Source organism: Gadus chalcogrammus, chromosome 9 (genome assembly GCF_026213295.1).
Source record: "Gadus chalcogrammus isolate NIFS_2021 chromosome 9, NIFS_Gcha_1.0, whole genome shotgun sequence".
In the NCBI taxonomy this organism is placed as follows: Eukaryota; Metazoa; Chordata; class Actinopteri; order Gadiformes; family Gadidae; genus Gadus; species Gadus chalcogrammus.
Window position 1 is genome coordinate 20,709,530 of NC_079420.1, and position 21,208 is coordinate 20,730,737.

The 21,208-nt window shown below is 44.2% G+C and overlaps 1 protein-coding gene across 1 annotated transcript in view; it reads right to left on the bottom strand.

Moving 5' to 3' along the window:
- LOC130388758 (FERM domain-containing protein 5) overlaps nucleotides 1–20,620 on the bottom strand; it is a 48,162-nt gene extending 27,542 nt beyond the window's left edge. Inside the window, exon 1 of the mRNA XM_056598267.1 lies at nucleotides 20,344–20,620. Coding sequence (XP_056454242.1) covers nucleotides 20,344–20,445 — 102 coding nt within the window. The 5' untranslated portion in view covers nucleotides 20,446–20,620. The remainder of the gene's footprint in view (nucleotides 1–20,343) is intronic.
- Nucleotides 20,621–21,208: the final 588 nt, after the last annotated feature.

Sequence of the window (21,208 nt, forward strand, 5' to 3'; positions counted from 1 at the left end):
GGAAAATTATGTAGGAAATAGATGTATTGGGAATAAACAAAGATGTTCATTCATTCATTTTTATTTCAAAACATCTGTTTAAACACAAGGCTTCTCCCACATTTATTTTGGATCTGGATTCATAATTTGTTAACTTTATTAGATAATGTTTAATCTTTCAGGCTATGTTTGATGTAGTCTATAGACCGGTCTCTCTTTATATAGATCTCTGTTCACTTAAGTTCTATAGACTTCAGTAGGATGTGTGTGAATGCGTGTAAATGTGCATGCACGCGTTATTAAGGGTTTTTCCCTGTGACTGTGAGGCTAACTGCTGTGCCCATCCTCCATCCCACACAGTAGTGGTTGATGTGTTGAAGCTAGTGAGTGCTGTTAGGCTGCTGGAAGGGGATCTGCTGTGACAGCTTATTGGACAGATTTACTGTAGTGTCACTTATGATGCGTCAAGGTATACCTAATCCCTGAGATGGCTCAAACTGAAAATGGAACTGCTATATATAGATATACGTACAGTTCATACATCACACATCAAATATTAAGACTAAAATAAAGGTAAAAATAAAAAGACATGTTTTGTCTTTTCTAAAATACTGTTTTACAATGTAGAGTTGATAAACCATTGATTTGTACAATTTCCTGGCAGAGATTTCCGTTTTGTAATGAAATAAGATTTGATTAAAGAACATATTTGTCGTAAATTTAAATTAGAAAAAACAACAGCTTAAAGGTAAGCCTATTAGGCAATATAAACATGGGCACGTTCAAACATCCAAAAAGCAACTAGTCCTATGTTATATATTTAGTTGAGTTGTGTACTGGTCGGCGGTCGCCAGTTAACGCCATCATATATACCCCCTAACTTCCAGGGAAACACAGGGAACCGTAATCCAGTAGAGACCTTATTTAATCGATCTAGCTTACTCAGTGTGTGACGATGACAAATGGCTCATGAGCTAATACATACGGTATGGTTACATTGCGACAACATTCCACACGCTCATTGGTTGGATGATTAATAGGAACACAAATCTTTCATAAAGCCAGTGACTCGCTGGCAATGAATATGAAGTGAATCTGAAGGTTAGAGGAAAATCGAATGATTTGAACTGAGAATCTAATAGAGGTAGTCGGCTAAAGGCCTTACTCTGAACTCTCTGTGGAGGCACTTATTAAAGAATTTTGATAAATTAAGATTGAGGTAAACACAGAAAGATGTGTATGTGTGTGTATGTGTTTGTGTTTTCCTTCTTTGTGTTGTTCGCATGGGCGATGTCGTGAACCATTCCCTGTTGTGTGCCTTGCATTCATGAAGCAGGTTTTAAACAAAGGCGGCAAGGCGATGAGTGTAAATAACAATATGCTGCACTCGAGAAGTATCCAAATATTAACATCACTCCTAGGCTGTGTGCCAAGAACCAGCTCCTATCCACATACACACACACACACACACACACTCTGTTGTAGTATCGTGCCCGCATCATTCTCATGGGCAATGATGCGCCTTGGGATTTTCCTGTTTCCAATTTCAACATTCTCTCATTCTCTCATTCTCTCTCTCTCTCTCTCTCTCTCTCTCTCTCTCTCTCTCTCTCTCTCTCTCTCTCTCTCTCTCTCTCTCTCTCTCTCTCTCTCTCTCTCTCTCTCTCTCTCTCTCTCTCTCTCTCTCTCTCTCTCACTCTCACTCTCACTCTCTCACTCTCTCACTCTCTCACTCACTCACTCACTCATGCTAAACAGTTGCATAGCAACAGCAGTGGTCTTGTCCCACAAGTTCTTGGGAGTATTAGTTTGGTGGGTTTGGAAGGGAACACAACAAGCAAAGTGGAAGTGAGAGCAGAGCAGCTTTGAGGAACCTCTGGCCCGGCCTTATGCCCCCTGTGCGGACAGAGTCCTCTGGAATGGGCCCAGCCTGCCAGCTGTCAACCAGGTGAACTTATATTTTGCGTAACACCAGTTCGAAAATTCTTTCCAGGCTGAATACACTTTTAGCTGTCTCCCACACATGTTACATAAGATATTGATTCCCGCATGCCAAAATAGGAGGTCAAGATGAAATATTGTCTGTGTGATGTCGAACATTGCTCATAAACTAGAATTGGATCCCATGTAAAATTGTGAAAGGTAAATAGAGTCAATATGGCAGAAGGTGACCAATATATAGTAGCAAATAAAATGAGTCAGTGCAATTTTCTAAGCCCTTTTCATAAAAATGTCAACCTCCCAAGCAATGGAAACGTTCTTGGGCTTTTAATTATGACTGATGAATTGATTTGTCTCTCTCTCCGAGAGTCTGCAATGTAATTACATTTGTCAACACATGCACATTTTCTTCAGACCAAACATCCAGACTCAGCTACTTTACTGACTTCATCTCTGTGAGGAAGTCAGTAAAGTTCACCTTCTCCTTCTACTGATCTCCGACTCAAGTTATTACATCAGAGTTGGACTTGGACAACTTTCCCCTTGGAGACTCAAATGAGGAATGGCATCCCAAAGTACCCCGCTGATGCGCTGATGCTCTCTGGATCCCATCAACAACTGCTGGGGTTGCAGGTAGCGGGCGGGTTGGCAGGGAAGATATGACAAGACTGATGAGAGTGCATTTTCCTGCTTTTCCTTTCAGCTCCAGCATTTTAACACCTTACCGTCTGTTAAAAGATAAGCTTGTATAAAATAAGTACCCTGTAGACTGTAAAAAATAAGTACCCTATAGACTGTATGAAATAATTACCCTATAGAGTGTAATATACAATAAGTACACTACTTACAGACTGTATAAAATAAATACCCTACCTAGTCTGTAAAAAAAGTACCCTAGATAACTAATAAGATCCCTGAAAGCCTAGTACCCTCACCATATCGTTTATAAAGTAGCCTACCATTAGACTCTATACAATAGCTATCCTCCTGTATAATAGATATATCTTATCTTTAGTCTCTTTCCAATACTATCCTAGCCAGGCATCCGCTACACATGACCTCCCCAAGGTGCCTGGCGGTATGGATCCGACCTGGGGACATAATGATCACTCAGCTGATAGAGAGATTCTGCATAAGAGCTTTGGGGAGAGTATAGCAGTGTGTAGAGGGTGTACAGGAGCGAGGGACACCATGATAGTTCTGCTTCATTAGATCTCCTCACTTCCAACCTCTCATGGATGAATATGAAAGGGCCTTCACCGCAGAATGGCTTGTGATCCGTGTCCACCGAATGTAAGACTTTAGTGCTCAAGATAAGGCCAAATCTGTTGGGCCGTTCAGGCGTTTGGTAGCACGAAGAGAGAAAAGGGAAAAGGAAAAAGCCGGGTCACCTCGCAGTTAGCAGAGAGGAACAGACTTCTGCTGCTCTGCACGATCACAGGGGAACGGCGGCCTGAATGGGGGCTTTGTTTGCCCTGGGGACAGGGGGGTGGGGTGGTGGGGTAGCCTGGATGCACAGCACAGAGCGGGCATGTGGCCTGGACTAGCTGAGAGCGGAGCGGCCCTGAGACGGCTGTGGGTCCTGTGTTTTATCACCATGCAGATCAGGGAGGCACCAGTAGCAATGTGGTCCTGTGTGTAGGGCGTCTGGCTGGCACAGAGGCACAGCCGATTCAACGGGGGGAGCTACTGCCCCGGCCGATGGCTTAGGCATGGAACAGTCGTGCCGAAACCGACATGATTGGATAAGTCATTAGAATATGTAATTCTTCTCCTGAAGAATCCTCCCTCTTGCCCTCAGAAACACGTGAAATCCACAGTGGAACGACCAAATAGGAAAACCAATCAAGCCGCTGCCAAACATACGTGTTTCAGCAAGTGACGACTAGTCTCGATTGTCACAAAAGAGTGGAAAATAGACAATGTTTATGCAATTGTGTCTTCCCCCCTGTTTTGCGTCCTCTTTAACACGTGTGGCTTTTTTAACATATCTTCAACGGAGCAGACTCAGGCACTGTCCACCCGGAGACGATTTTTGTGTAAAGACGCAGAAGTCTTGCACGTTTGGGCAGACCCTCCAGAAGGACACAGAGTTTTCGGTGCCTGCGAACAGCACCACATATAGGCCTGGAATATGTACTACAGCGTTTTTAGAGCTTTATGATTCTATCACTACGGAGAAATTCCTGCCACAATGCCAAGGAAAGCGGGGGGCCAAAAGATTGTTTTCGTAGGTGTGGACATGGCCTCAGTCTCACCTTTCTGATTCTGCTCGTCCGCTCATTCACACGTGCGGTGGGAACCACTACACTGGTTGCATGTGTGAACGTTAACAATGTTTGAATAAGGACGGCGCTGCAAAGATCGTGTCTCTGAGTGCCGACAGGGATCATCGCCAACTAGAAGTGTGAATTGAGCTTCACACAACGCCATGTTTCCAGGAGCGGTGGTTACCCCCGAAGACCAGACATTGCACAGAGATGCACTTCCTGCTCTGCTACTGGGAGACGGCGGGCTGTGATGAGGCCGGGACAATCTCTCGCCTGAAGAACTCAGAAGATAAGGTTATACAGATTAAAGGTTGGAATAGAAAGAGAATATACCTCAACCCTAAGATTCATAGGATGAATATCCAACAATGTACCTCAACCCTAAGATTCATAGGATAAATATCCAACATTATACAACGGGGGACCTAAATCCAGCGATCTGATTGGTTCCCAACTGTTGTATAATGAGCGTATACATAACTGCTATGACGCCCGATCATTTTGTGAAAGTTTGCATATCACTCCGCGCCTGGAAGTAGAATCAGTTACAAAGTAAAACATATGTTGGATGATGGAGAGCGTGTAAATTTGTTACTCCGGGAGTGAGCAAGGCGATGGAGAGACTAACGAAAGCTTAGGCACACGGCGAGTGAACTGCTCCATAGGATAAATTGCCGGCGAACCGCTCTATCGGAGCCTTCTCTCGGAGGGACGCTAAAGTGTGTTGCATCCATGCATAGCGGCAGCCAGGAGGGACTACTTTTTTGTATTCTTTAATTAAACGGCTATTTTGACTTTCTTGGTTTCTTTTTAAATGTAGTGTGTCTATGACTTTCGTTTCGCCATAATAGTAACCGTTGTATAAAAGCAATAGATCACTTCAGTCAGTGCAGTGTTTCCCCTAGAATTTTTTTTAGGCCCGGTGGTAAGAGCTGATGGTGTGATTTTTTTTTATACATTTTTCACGGGATGCTAGAGTATTTGTTGGTTATTTCCATGTAAAACACTTGCTTAGCCATCACAAGTTGATAATGATTCAATAAACACGTTATTAACAATAAACTAATTTTATTTACAATACGATTTTTGGTGGTGCTGTCACACTAAATTTGTACCGGCTGCCAAATTTGTACCGGGCGCGTCATCCATATGTAATCCATTCCAAACCTGCCTGCAACAGATGATCGCGTCGTCCGTTGCCGGGCAGGTTTAAAAAAACATTCGCGCTCATGTTGCCAAAGACGAAATAACATAGTACAGTTAACGGATCGCTAGATAACACTTGTTTTTACTTTATATTTGTATTGTATTTCATTTTTTAATCAAATTTAGCTAGTAAACTGAGTGTTTAAAGCTGGTTTCAAAAAACATTTGCGCTCATGTTGCCAAAGACGAAATAACATAATACAGAAAACGGATCGCTAGATAACACTTGTTTTTACTTTATATTTGTATTGTATTTCATTGTTTAATCAAATTTAGCAAGTAAACTGAGTGTTTAAAGCAGGTCAAGGACGAAATAGCACAATACAGATAACGGATCGCTAGATAGAAGGTTCGCGAATGTTCGTGAACCTTTCACGTCATTCGAAAGGTTCTAATCATCTGATCATCTGTTGCCGGGCAGGTTTGGAATGGATTACGTATTGATGACGCGCCCGGTACAAATTTGTCAGCCGGTACAAATTTAGTGTGACAGTGCCATGCTAATGATGATATAACTTAATGCTGTCAGATTTTTTTTTGGCCTGTTGTTGGCCTGGCGGGGGCGCTCGTTGGCCTGGTGGCCCGCCAGGCCTGAACAATGGTAGGGGAAACACTGGTCAGTGGCATGTGCTCATTATACCACTGTGAAGGGGGTCGCCGGCCCTCCGCTGCACGTCGGGGCCGGACAACGCCCCTTAACAGTGGTATAATGAGCACATACCACAGCATGGCGTGATCTATTGCTTAAATATACCTCAACCCTAGGATTAATAGGATAACTATTCCACAAATGGATAATATTTGCCGTTTTCATTGCTGATAGCTTTAACCTTTAAATTGCTACAGTCCACTGGTTAATGATGCCAGTGGGATAGCCCTAACCCTAACCCAGTGTGATGTGTTGTAACTACAGGGTTAAATGGCTAATCAACATCACAACATAAAAAAGGGTTCTCTCTAGCATAAGCATACACATGAAAAGGTGTGCTGGCTCTAGCAGTTTGTTTAAGGAGGTGAGGCGGACGACCTTCACCTCAAAGTGTTAAACGCTGTATCCCCCTCTGAGAGCTGCATGCTACGTTGCACGCTGACATCACGGTTTATATTTTAAATTTGTTGCTTCGGTGAATCTATTTTTAGGCAGCAAGGTGAGGGTAGATAGAGGCGACTCTCAAGGGGGGAGTGTTCCCTCTCACTGCCTCCTAAGAGAGGTTAGAGGTCAGGCTAAAATGAATAATCCAGAAAGAAAAATGACTCCTCGTATCCTTCTATTATCCCTTGGTCAGCGTTCTCCATTTCACTCATGGTTTACTCGTTCTTCTCATCCTCCTCCTCCAACAGACATCGACTATATCGTTCCTTATCTACTCAGGCAAGGTTTGTATTAAACTTCCACTAATGGAAAAACCCATGATCTGGGTTGGATGGAGAACACAAGCTACACATTCATTTCAAATAGGGACCGCCGTAGAGCAAAGATGATTATTTACTCATTTGAGACTATCTATCCATCTATACATGCAATGCACACATACTTGCACATGTATTTAACACACACAAACACACACACACACACACACACACACACACACACACACACACACACACACACACACACACACACACACACACACACACACACACACACACACACACACACACACACACACACACACACACAGACGCAAATGCATGCATGCATGTATTCAGAGACACACGCACACGCACACAGAAAAATGCACACACACACAAAGAGTAAGGATGGGGAGCTGGCCCAGTGACAGTGATTAAAGTGCAGATCATTTAAGACCCCTCCTGCCCGAGCGGGCCGGCTGCAGCCAAAGTAGGCTAAAGGCGGCTCACTACTAGGACGACCCTTTGTTGTCCGCCCAGAGTGATTAGGCGAGCGCCGCCGTCATCTTCACACTGACAAAAGGAGTTTCTGGCTGCTGATGGTGATTATGAATCACCATGTTAAGCTCTGGGCGGAGGACAGCGCTACGGACTGATCCGCTCCATTTATCGGAACTGTGTGCAGCCAACCCTTTTCTGTTGCACATCACGTGAACTCATGTGAATCTCAGTGTGAATCATTCCTGGTTTTCCTCATTAAAGCAGGACCAGGTGGAACGGACCCAGGCACGGTTGTCCTCTACCGCTCCCAATTAGCGCGAGAGCACAATCCAATATCTGCACGACTCCCCTCCGACCGACCCTCATGGGCAGGGCAGGAGTGTCCCCTGACAGCCTCCCTGAAAACCTTCAGTGATCAGGGAATCTCATAAGCGGCAAGCGCTTATCTCCGAGATAGAAAAAGCTCCTTTACGCAATCATTGAGTCAAATGTATCCTCGCTAAAAAAAAATCAGAAGCCACCAACGCTGATTACAAAAACCCTGATCTCATTACTACCATGTAATTAGCTTCTTTTTTTTCTTTTTTTTCCAGCAGCCCCCTTTCATGCCACAGTAGGATCACGTCATACAGACCCTCCACTGGGACCCCCTGATCGCCTTCCAGCTCAGAGCCCATCCGAAGCTCTGCCACTGGATTACCAAGAAATGGGCTAACGCTAAGGCTCCTCGGGCCCCCACTACTCCCCCCAACAAAGCAGCGTTAGAGCACTGATTCCCACACTGTAAAAGCAGAGTTTCTCACGCTGGCTGGAATCCGACATCGTGTGCGTCGTCGTGTGTCTTAAGAGAGCAGTTTGGGTTGTAAATACAGGAAAGGAGCAATATATTTGTTCATTCTCGGTGACCCATTTATGTCCTTTTGGTTGTATCCACTATCTACATACGAATGTAGGGACTAGGACCATGTCATATGTTTGTGCTATGTATAAGGTGGCCTGTTCATATGATGGTGGCTAGTGGTATCATTATATAGATAGAAAACACAGCAATGCTGTCATACTTTAAGTTACTACAAAACCTTGACCTAAGAAACACTGCCTGATGAAACCATCAACCTAATATATATTTATAAAGTTGTAACTGTAACAAAACAGAAGTACCATGCAATAGAGGCAAGAAAACATGCCACGGTAGAGAATGATTGCGATTTCCATTATTAGTTTCAGTCCTTGAGGATTTATTGTTCTCATTAGTCTGGCAAGTTGATGGAACATAATCACTTATTTGGGCCGGATATGTGCGCTCACACACCACTGGTTTATACTGCCATAATAGCGCTGGAATCAGAAGCGTGTGTATGCATGCACACTGAGTATAAGCGATCTTGCCTTTCTGCCAGAGTCAAGAATGCAATGAGAGGATTGGGTGAAAGGAGTTGAGATGCAAGTCTGCAGTTTGTACTATGCAGTGCACCTGGGTAATGATAGAATGAACAGTTGCCATGGATACGGGCTAATATAGCTTCCAAGAACGTGGAAATAACATCCCTCTTGCATGCCCAAAAGGAAGACAAATAAACAGCCATAATAGTTGGACATGCTATGGTAATGCGTACATTAGCCTGTATCAGAACGTCATACACGTCGTAATCGACAATAATTCTAGTTTTGATTCACAGGATACGGAAAGTACCACAAATGTAATAAACACACCCTATACGACCACGTGTGATTCCAACAGGCCTTCTCGGTGGACTAGATTCTCAACGTTTTGCCATAATCCTGGGTAATCCAGCAGTGGCATAAGGCATCTTGATGGAGGGCTAATGCCTGTTCCATGATATCAGAGGAAGGTCAGTGTGAGAGACCGCTTCCTGAACCACAGCTGGATGGCAGTATATGTTTTATTCCAGAATAGACTCTGAGGAATATTTTTGAGAAACGGTTATAGACAGTTTTGACCTTATTCAAATTTGAGTGATTGACACATCCCTGACAAACATCTATTTTTTGTATTCAAATTGTACTCTGTACTTTGTAATTAATTTTGATTCTGCCTTCACACCTATACAATGCAGATAACTGCATTGATTCACTGACAAAAGCCTCTTGCAGCGGCTATCCTCTCTTCAAATTTCCAATGATAATTAAGATAATTGATTGTTCAAATAAATGAATGCAATTAGTCAGTCTGATAATGTCATTGCCATTAGGACATTTTGTCAGTACATAATAGGGTGGTAATATCGTACACAATGAGGCCTTTTTTATGTTCTGTTATTAAAAACCTAAAGAAGTTGTCCTGAATCTAAATCAAAACTTTCCTAAAATGCGCACAATAATAAAAATATCTTCTATGGTTTATATTGTTATGATTTTCTATAACCTCCATTCGATTATTGTAATTGTTTAAGGGCGATTTTCTCAAGGTTACATTTCGCACACCTGCTGAATTCATCAACTCATTACTCGTAATAGTTAAAGGCACATAATCATAAATACTGCCTCTATATGGCTAGAAATGTAGAGGGATTTTTGAAAACATACTGTCATTTTTAATGCCCAATCACATTGACACATACCATAGTCTCACTTAATCCACAAAGGAAATGTTTTGTTTACCGTAACATGCAAATTGGTGCATATTTAAAAACATAACAAATCATGTGAATAAATTAATAGTGGGATACATAAAATGACCAAAAAAAACAATCAACAATTTTTGTTAATATGAATTTGCTAATATTTCATCTTAAAGAAGGAAAGGATTTTTTCACCTGCAATACCTCCCCTAAGATTGTTTCCAAAGAGCCTGAATCATAAAGTGGGCGTGTCAGGTCATTGTTACAATAGGTGTAGTGGCAGTGTGCATTGAAGATAACACACAAACAAACACACAATCATCAAAGGATCCTACTTCGAGAGAGTCTCAACATGCTGAGTGTAATATAAAACCAGTGGGTGCTATGTCCACTCCTCCAGTACACAGCCCAGACGAAATCCCAGCCAAGACATTCACCAGTTTTCTTAGAGACACAATAAGGGATTAGGTGTCCTCTGTTATTTGATACAACCACTACCGATCCATAATGCAGGACCCAGATGAGCACTACAGTATTGTGGGGGGTATTGAAGTGGTATTGAAAGGGAATAATAAACCACTCGTGCTAGTATGCAATTTGCTTACCCGGTTTCCCTGTCCTTTTGAGAATCAAAGGCATGTGTCAGGGTAGGTGATAGTATGGGGGAGGTGAGCTTGTTTTGTAAACCCTTCTGAAGATCAGCACCGGGCAGTGTGCTGAAGCATCCACCACTAAAGGACGCTGCGCTGCCAAGGTTCTCCAGCTCGTTACCGCCCTAAACACTGACTCAGCGAGAGAGGGACTGAAGTTCACAACTCAGTTTACAGCATATGTAGATTTTTTGCTCAACAAGCAATCAACATGGGGGTTGTTCAGGGACAAGTGCATTCAATTTGGATTCGATAACCCTTGCTTGGCATTACACCTTTAGTCGATTCCCTGAATGTCCGAACCTCGCTATTGTTCAGCAGCTCATGAATAATTCAACAGATCTCCGTTAATCCATTATTCAAAGAGCAACTTGGATTTTAAAGGGAGCTTCTGCGACAGGCAACAGGTTAATTAGACTAAAATACACGTCAGCGCACCAAATCCAGAACCTCAATTTCCTCAGGCATCAAAGGATAATGAATGAGCCCAAGATGGAAATATGCTTTTATTAGGCCTCTTAATTCCCAAAGGAATACTAGGACTCTATCCACCTTCATGTAATAATATCCTCAATTATCAATTCTGTTTTGGGAGTGAAGAAAAACGCCACTTGATCCCATCTTCAGTCAGATACATTCCAACAAACAACCTCTAAATAACCAATTCATCAATTCGCGAGACTCAGGCTGACCAACAACAGAGTGACCTCCTGTCACTCACACAGACCCTGGGACCCTGGGCTGGCAGGGGGCCATCCAGTAGGGGCCCTGGGGTGGCTCCTTAATGACCACGCTTCTGTTTGCCATCCTGGTCAATTATAGAAGACAGTTCCCCTGCTGTCTGTAAGGAAACACAGGATTTATTATTTATTATTATTTTATTATTTATTTAAAGACGTAATTACTCAATCATTTGTAGAAATGGGGTTATAGAGATGGAAATAATTAGTGATGTGTCGTAAGGAACTAGAAATGTCAAGTTCCCTTCGCCAAGGGAACCTAAGGAATTATAAAATATGCCTTGCATTGGGACTTTTGTGGAGCAGGCTCTGAACTGAACATCTACAGTAAGAGGAGATGTCACCTGGGATCTTTGTATCCTAAATGTGTAGTAAAAGTCATTTGAGGATTTTCTGGTTTTTCAAGCAATAATGGGAACACACGATCTTGATAGAAGTGAAAAAAGGCCTGATTGCCTTGAAGTCCCCACTGCCATTGCCAAGTATTATTACCATGTCTTATGTATTGGCAGTGAACAGTTAATGCTCAAAAATATAAATATATTTTTAAAGTAGTAGGTCTATTTACTTAATACAAAATATGGGTCTTTTAAAAATAGGGACGAGGGGGGGGGGCTTTGTGTGTGTCATCACTGTGGCTGCATGGACCTGATCCGATCTGATGTGCGCCCCGAGAGACGCCGTACCTGCCTTGTGTGACTACAGCTAAAAATAGCAGGGCGGGACGGCAGCGCAGCGTCAGCACTATTAGCACCGTCAGCACCGTCAGCACTATTAGCACCGTTAGCAATGTGGGCGCCACCTCAGTATCCCCCTGCAACGCTGACCTCCCATTGATCACCGTATTAAGTCAGGCCGATCCATTCTCCTTGAATTTCAATGAGCCAATTCACGCCACTTCAGGAACCACATCGGGAGAAGCAAGCGGCATTTGCATTTCCGATGGGATTCACGACAACACTCCTGCACTGTAGCGGGTGCCTAATGAGTTCATTAGTGTTATGTGTGACACCTGTGGTTATGCTACACGAAGCCTCTGTGAAAAGGGTTTTTTGGAAGGTCGAGGGGCAGCACTGCTGCTGCTGACACAAACCCTCCAGGCTCCCCTTCCTGCTGCCATATGGATCCCTCTCTCCATCTCCTCCCTCTTGACGTTCTCCTTCTCTTTCTCTCTTTATTTCTCTCTATCTAGTGCACCCAGTTTGGAGTTGGTTAGGAACGTGCCAGTAAGCGTTTGAGTCTTATCACGCGACCGTACTCTGTGTTCACAAGCTCAGAGTAATGGAGGAAATACAACATTTCTAGAGCAAACATGCTCCGCTTTGGGGTGTGTCCTGGGGAAACACGACAGGGCTATTTCACTCTGGGTTCCTCCATAGACCCGATAGAGTCAGAGACTGCTTCCCATGCAGCCTGGGTAACCCAGGGGATAAACCTGAGGACACGGTTCCCATAACACAGAGGCCCGAGCATCTCAAATGGGAATGGAAAAAACCGCAGACATTTTATCTGAGAGCTCTTTTTACTCTCACTCCAAAGAGATCGTTCAGCACACACGCATAATATCCCTCAAGCAAACACCAAACATATGTTGGATAAAACTGATAAAGCCCATCAAGTCTCCAATTAAAACAAGAGAGAAGCAGAGGCTTTGAACCAAAGGACGGCATGCCCTGTAACAGGTACGATGCGCTCACCAGTGGCAGTGTGCCAGTAAGGCAGCATTAGACACACAGTCCCGGGGCGGCGTCCCCCCTCCCAAGACCCCCTACTGGGAGATAATAAAGGCAGCCGGTAGAGTGGAGGACAGGAGAGGAGACTAAGGATGTTATTGTCTGTCGTAGCCCAACAAACGGCCTCCTGGAACGCCTGTTCTATCAGGCACAGAGACTCTTGCTACAGGCCTGCTTCTCTCACTGTACGGGGTGAAGGCCTGTGTATATGTGCGAGTGTCTGTGTGTGTGTTGGTGTCTGTGTATGTGTGAGTGTGTGTGTGCGTGTGTGCATGCATGCGTTTTTAACGGGCAGTGTCTGGCAGAGTATTGAATATGTGAAAAATAACCACATTAAGCTATGTTTGAATCTAATTTATTCAAGAAATAAAGCCATTCTAAAACACCCAGATGAAACTAATGTAATTCCACCCGTTGGTGGAGCGTCTCGCACGGAAACCAGCAGGCAAAAGGTCCCTTTGATTAGAAAGGAAATTATATGATTAATTAAAATCCCCTGGCAGTTGATTACAATTACGGCGAACATACTCCAAGCACGGAGTTCATTCATTGGACATGATTAATGAAAGTCCATTCCAAACAAAGATGATGCAAATCCCGGTTAGTTCCTTACACATTCTGGGCTGATTGTGTGCTTTCGCTTGCAGGACTTTTTGTGCTTTCGTGTGTGTGTCTATTCATCGTTTTGGCTCTCTCGACACTCATCTCCCCTGACCGTTACGCTGACACACACAAAGGGAGAAGGAGACTGATTGCATGACTGAATTGCTGTGGGTGCAATCTTTAGGACCAGCCAGACACGCAACAATGAGAGCCATCTAATGACATATCACTATGGAAGCCTTTATTGTTGTTCCATAATAAAATAAGCTTGTTCACCTACAGGATTAAATAGAGTCATATGCGCACCCCACACACACACGCACACACACACACACACACACACACACACACACACACACACACACACACACACACACAAACACACACACACACACACACAGAACACAAACACATACACATTAACACACACACACACACACACACACACACACACACACACACACACACACACACACACACACATTAGACTTGCACAAAATATAAATATTCAGGTCGATTCAAGGGATGGGGAAGGTTTGATCTACCCTCAACCCCACTCATATTGCGTACAACAGCACGCATGCACATGCATGCAAGCACGCACATTCGCCCGCACGCACACACACACACACACACACACACACAGACACACCAACACACACACGCACCTCTGTACATAAGAGTATTGCAGAGCTGTGAGTTATGATACTCCGGAGAATAATGCTTTGTCAGTGTTTTCAACTCTGAGATGAAAGAAAATTCTCTCCACACAGCTCAAGTGTCCTTCTGCACAGCCACAGACACATCTGTAGAGTAACCAGAGGGATTTGTCTTTCCCTTAAATACACACAAAAAAACACACACACACACATACACAAAGCAGATGGCTGGCTGGAAAATAATCGGTATATATATATAGACATTTAAATATATATATATGTAAAGCCCTTCAGGCTTTTAACACGAGACACTCGTTTCACTGCCAAATCCCTCAAATAAAAGCATTAAGAGGTTCCATCCATGCCCTGCGATGACAGCGTCTTATTGTTCACCCCATCACCCTCAACCGCAATTAAATACTGTTGTACCCTTGAGTTGAAAAAGCAGGTTACAAAAGTCCCTGAAAAGCAAGCATGTGCACTCGCTATAAGTGTGACACGACATGGACACAACATGGAATCGCTGCTCATTTGCGATAGCAGACGATGATTATGTTTAGACTACATAAATACATCTTCACAATGACGAACAACCGACTTTGGGGACTCTCTAGGCTAGAAAAAGCTGATGACCGTCCTGTTTGAGAGCCCCCGACGGAGGAGGAGACTGGTGAGGAGAAACAAACACAGGACGCCAGTGAGGCAGCAGGGCGGACCAAAAGGGTGATAGAAACGGTAATAAGAGTGGAGCAGCCAGGAGGACCATTAGGCTGAGGAACCCTGCGGTCCTGCAGAACAAAGGAAGAAGGAGCGCGTAATAAGGTGGAAAGAGACGGCCTGTGGAGCAGGCAGGGAGGCCCTTCTGAGTGGGAGGAGGAGGGAAGAAAGCGGGACTCGAGTGATGGGGAATGAGGAGGCAGATGGAAGATAAAAGCAGAGGAGGCTTTTGAGAGGCTTTGATCCTTTTAGCATCACACTGTAAAACATAGTATGACACATACCATTACAGTATGACACTGTAAAATATAGTATGACACATTACACATTACATTATAGTATTACACTGTATATTATAGAATGAAGCTGTGCATTATAGTATGACTCTGTACATTATAGTATCACGCTGTACATTATAGTTTGCAAATTATGTCCCTAATAAGTCATTTTGCCACCATGACAACCACATTTCTAGTTTGTGATTAATAAAGTTAATTTATCTCAAAATGTAGATTAACAATGTAATTGAACAACATCTCATAAATGTAAACACATTTATGTGGATGAAAGTTAGCTAAATGTACAAAGGCCACAAGGGATAATCTCCATCCTGAATAATGTCTGCATTTGAATGCAGCTCACAAATGTGTTATTTTGCTTAACCTTTGATTGTGTAGATTCATTTGAACAAATATCCTCTACCTATGAAAATTGCCATGTTTACTGATTCGTTGTTTTCCCGTAATGCTACCCGTGGCGATGCCCTGGGGCTGTGGCGAGGCGCGTCAGCTATTAGGATTCCACCGGAGCGTATGAACATTACCAACAAGCTGTGCAATGTGTTTATACAGGCCTGCAGGCTCCTTTCCTCTTTACAGTCAACCCCAAGCCCACTGAGGGACATGGGCTATTGACGGCATATATGGTATAGAGTAGGCTCACAAATCAGGCTTTAGTCGAATATCTGACTGCATGAAAGCAGAGAAACCTCCATCTGAGTAAACGTAGCATTTAAATTCCTTTCGCATATTTCATATTTGTTTCGACTGATGGTGTTGATGGAGGCGGGGATCGTAAGCGCTTAATTGGGGAACAGGAACTCAGCCAGACGGAGTAAACTGTGAAAAAAGGGTCTTTGAAGTTTTCAAATCAGCACTTTAGCTGGCAACTATTGAAATACTCATATTCAAATCCCCTTCTGTCTTCATCCACTGCAATATTGTGGTAACGAAACAGGGAAGAACTTGCTGTTTCTGGTTTCCGGCCCAGGCGCTGTGCAGACTCCCTCAAGAAGTTCTGCCATAACATAGCAGGACTGTTGGATCAGAAGTTCTGCTATTAAAAAGCAGGAATGCTGGATCAGATATAAGGTATAGGGGGGATCACTGGTGCTGCCTCACCGGCGTCATTGTGAGGTTTGGGGGGGGGGGGGGGGGGGGTCGGGGGAGAGGTGGGGGAGGTGCGTAAGTAAGTATTCATGGCCACAGCTGGAGCGTAACCCCCGTGGCCCTCTCAGTTTCCCTCTGTCACCCACCACACAATGGAGGGCCGGGCAGACGGCTCTCCACACCCTGAGAGGCTGCTTGCCGGCCAGACAACCAGCATTTCTCACGCACACACGCACACGGCGGAGAGAGGGTGGAGGATGGGGGGATGTAAACAGGACATTTGCCGACACGCGCCGTATTAAGCAGAAAAAATGCCAAATTCAGCATTGTGCCGTCCCAGTGCTTACTAGCAATGCTTGGAAAGTGATATGCAGCAAAGAAAGAGGGCTGTTCAAAGATGATTCATCACCACCCCCCTTTCTCTCTGTCCCTCTCGCTTGCACTTTCCGTTCCAAAATAATTCAAGCTAGGAATGGACTGGAAATGATTCCGATCTGGCAGGGATAATTCACAGCGACGTAGTTAATATTACTCACTCGACATCTCTTCTTTAGGATCCAAACTTAATTGTAGCTGTCGCTGCAAGATAAAAAATGTCTTAACACGCCTCGATAAAATGCTTAATCTTTGCATTTCAATAGGCCACGTCAAATACGAGGGACCTACACACGATTCCTCACAATAATCACGAAACATTTGAAATAGATCAATGGTTATGGCCTGTCGGTCGGTTGCATTTGTGCACATCCAAAAAATCTATTTGGGGTCCACAAACAGCTGTGGTCAGTACAGTAGTATAGTGTCCATGTCTAGCCTGTGATGTAGGGTACTGTCACCATCGTAACAGGCTAGGACAGCTCAGTCACGGCCCTCTGCACACACAGAGAACGCCAGTGATCACAGTGAGCGACGCCCTCCTGAGATTAGGTTTCATCAATCATTCATGTCTAGCACACATTTTATAATCTTTCATAAGCAGGGCAGCAACAAGGTGGACGGTGGGAGGGAGCGTGTCTGAGGGCGCACCCTTCTTCAGCTCCGATAAATGATGAGCGAAAAAGCGGCAGGCAAGGAAAAGTGCTGTAGAGGGCTTACCCTTCAAACAGACCCGGCGAGGGGCATATTAAAGAGAGAGAGAGGGCCCGAGACTGAAAAAGAGAGAGAGGAGAAAGACAGGCAGACAGGCAGGTAAGCTGATAGATAGACAGACATGCAGAGATGCTGGAGTCTGTACTTTCAACAAAAAGGAAAATAAAATAGAGCCCTCGTACATACTGTCACCCCAATTTAAATGTTAATTGCAACTATGGGCTTGTATAACAAGCAACCAAAAAAGGGGTCTAAATAGCCAGACTAGAACGGGAAATGTGAGTGCAGCAGACAAAGAGAAGGATACACGCAGGGGTGGGTGCGGCCTCAGTCACCTCAGCATTCATCCAATGGCAGACAAGGGGAATAAATTACTTCCCAGTGTGCAAACGTAGCTCTTAGGAACAAATGCCTGGCTCTTTGGCCAGGCCCTTTCTCCAATGGCAGAGTGGGAGAGGGGGGGGAGGTGGGGAGCATTTCCCTTGGAGAAATAAAGAGATTGCACATATTGGCAGAGTAACTAGGAAGTCACCGTAGCAACGTCTTAGCCAACATAACGAGGCACACACAAAGCCTGCGGCCCACCTGACCCACGCTGGGTTATGTACAGAGGATGGTGTCCTCAGAGCCACCTGGGAGACAGCACTTCCCCCCCCCACACACTCACACACACAATGGGTTGGATTACACGTCCAAATGTCAGTAGGAATGGGAGAATACATGTCAACATAAGGTGATGAAGCCCCTGGGACCAGGCACTACCGCGGCTCATCAATAATGGATATGATAGAAAACCAATGACGATAATGTTTGGGGGTTTCCGCTTCTGGAGTTAAACACACACTATTGATTTTTCCTACGTGTGGCTGGCCTATGCTTTGAGTGCATCCTGTCTTTGTGGATACTTGCATACAGAATTCACTGGGAGCGGAGGCCGGTCTGAAACAAGGACAAAGTCAAGTCCAAATGTGGTCATGGATCAGCATGATACCACTACTACTACTACTACTACTACTACTATTGAGGCCTATCATCCCATCAGGGGTCCTGAGCTGAGGCCTGGAGCCATAGACCCATTGAGCCCCGGCAATCATGAACGAGCGGGCACCAGTCCAACCCAGAGAAGCATGAGGGCTGCCTCCGCTGTGACAGATTGTAACAGATTATTTCCGATAAAATATGGTTTAATAGGAGTAAGGCAGACGATGTCGGCCTTTGGGTGATTCCAAAAAAGAAACAATTAAAGCGGATCACCGGTGGAATGGACACAGGTCTTGTGGGGATGACAGAAGAGGAATCTCAAAGCCAAGTGATGGAGAAGCAGAGCTCAACGCAGAGGAAAGAGGAGAGACAGAAGGAGACAGAGAACCAATGACCTAGTTACACTTCTGCCTGCTCAAGACCCCGGTCTAGGTGTCCTGGAATCCTGCAATAACCTGGTGGCCTGGAGGCGGAGGTAAAATGTGCTGCTATATAAAAACAATCATGGTCTCTCAGTCTCTGGCAGCCGGTAGCAGAGGAGTAGCTGCCTTTTGAGTTGGAGGAGCATTGTGTTTTCTACCCAGTGTATCGCGAGAGCCAAGAATGCCACAGGGTCACGGCAACACCAGAGCATTACGCTACATCAACACCACCCCTAACACCCCCACCCTCCGCTGACGTCACACCCCAAAAGCACAGGACACGGCTGCAAACACAGCACACCTACTGGCTGAATACACACGCGTACACGCACACACACACACACACACACACACACACACACACACACACACACACACACACACACACACACACACACACACACACACACACACACACACACACACACACACACACTCACACACACATCACTCTTTACCAATCCATAGACTGGGAGGAACAAACAACAAACAATGCAATTCAAAATGACAGCAGAAATACATGCTCCATACAGGTGGGCTGAAAGAAATAGGCCATCTCTTGATGCATCTTCTACATGTTGCTAACTTGAAAGAGACGCATCTGAGGATTACTGCAGCTACAGGTGAACACCGTATCCAGCCACTTGAAAGCAGAGAAGAAGACTGCATAATTTTGACAGGGGCCATCAGTAAGCTTTGATTAAACAGGGCCTAACATAAACAGACAAGTCGCACTGAGTGAACAGGGCCTTGTGTTTACTATGCATGTATGAATTGATATATTCAGAGTACCTATGAGGAAAGCTGTTATGGAGATGTGTGTAAGACTACATAGGGTTGTCCCGTTATATCCTAGTGTGTTTTTCGCATTAAAGCAATAGGATTGTCACAGGAAGTGCCTTATATCAATCTTTAACCCTGTGGTAATATATATATATATATATATATAGTATGGAGTAATATTAACAATATTAAGAATGAACAATATTAATGCCTAGATCTTTCGCCTTGTATTTTAAGTGTTTTACAAAAGAAACGTTAAATATACCGTCTTACTTTTGCAGAAATATTAAATAGCTTTTATTATTCTTATTAATTTATTATTACCTTTAACATTATTTTATCATATGTCTCCTTCCATGTGTGTCCCAAATCCATGTATAATATCTCAAGCTAAATATAATGTGGCATAGCCTGCATGTGGAGGCATCAACTATATCTCATCTTTGATCAGCTAAGGAATAAGGTTGGTTTGTTCTCCTCTCTCCTCTGACTGCTCCTTCACACGAGCAGTCAACCCAGTCCCATAGCTCTATACAATAAGCGTAGCCTTCAACTGAACATCGTGCTGGTTCATTTGGGCTAAAAAATGCGTTATTCTGTATGGACAACAGATGAACCAGCTCCCTGATAAAGAGCCGCAGGACCAGCAGACTCTTGCTCGTCCCTTCGCTAAACCCTTCTGCACGCTCCCTGCAGCCAGGTCAGTACAATCGCAATAAATAGCGCACGAAGAACAGGTGACTCACCTGAATGGTACACGTATATTCCGTATCATCCAAGAGTCTGACGGTGCAGTTGTATTCTCGTTCAAGATTCCTGATGCTGCCACTCATAAATCGGCTCAACATCTTCTCAGAAAATTGCTGGTCGGCGTTCTAGGACCAGAACAATCCACTAAACACTGCATAAATGATGTCACATTGGCCACATTCTTCGGTCACGTAAACGAGCCCCAGCTACCGATACAACCGCCGACGTGTGATGCATCTTTGTCCCATCAAGTGTGCCAATGCGAGGCTCGAATCCTAGGACGTCCCCAGATCCGCGGCATCACCCCCACCGGCGCATCACCGCTCCGCTGTTCACCAATGCAACTTTAGCTTGAGGGCGGGGCCTCTTGGTGATGGACGTCAAGAAGAACCAACCAGGGGGTGCCCTGGTCATTTGTGCACTTCATTTACAACGTATATGTTTCCAATCCAGGCCCACATGTATTAAGGACAGAACGTTAATGGTTGACTGGGTTGTAGCCTGTTTTTATTATTTTCCTTCATGCACATCTCAGATGTATTGGAGTTTTTACTTACTTGTATACATGGATTTTCCGCGAAACATGTAATCCAATAATTCAAAAATAATTTCAATAATTAAATTGTGTGTACATCTGGTGTGCAGTAACACAAACTAACATAAACCAGCTTGTCCATTGATGACGCCTAGTTTATTACAATATGATAGCTCTCTACGAAAAAGCAATGCAGCCCTTGGCATTCAAAGCCACCCTTAAAGGGTCGCATTATCTTCTAAATGTAAATAAGCTGTACACAAAACAAATAATTACGCAGAATATAACTAATATTATGTATACGCTCATTTGTATTCGACTGCGTG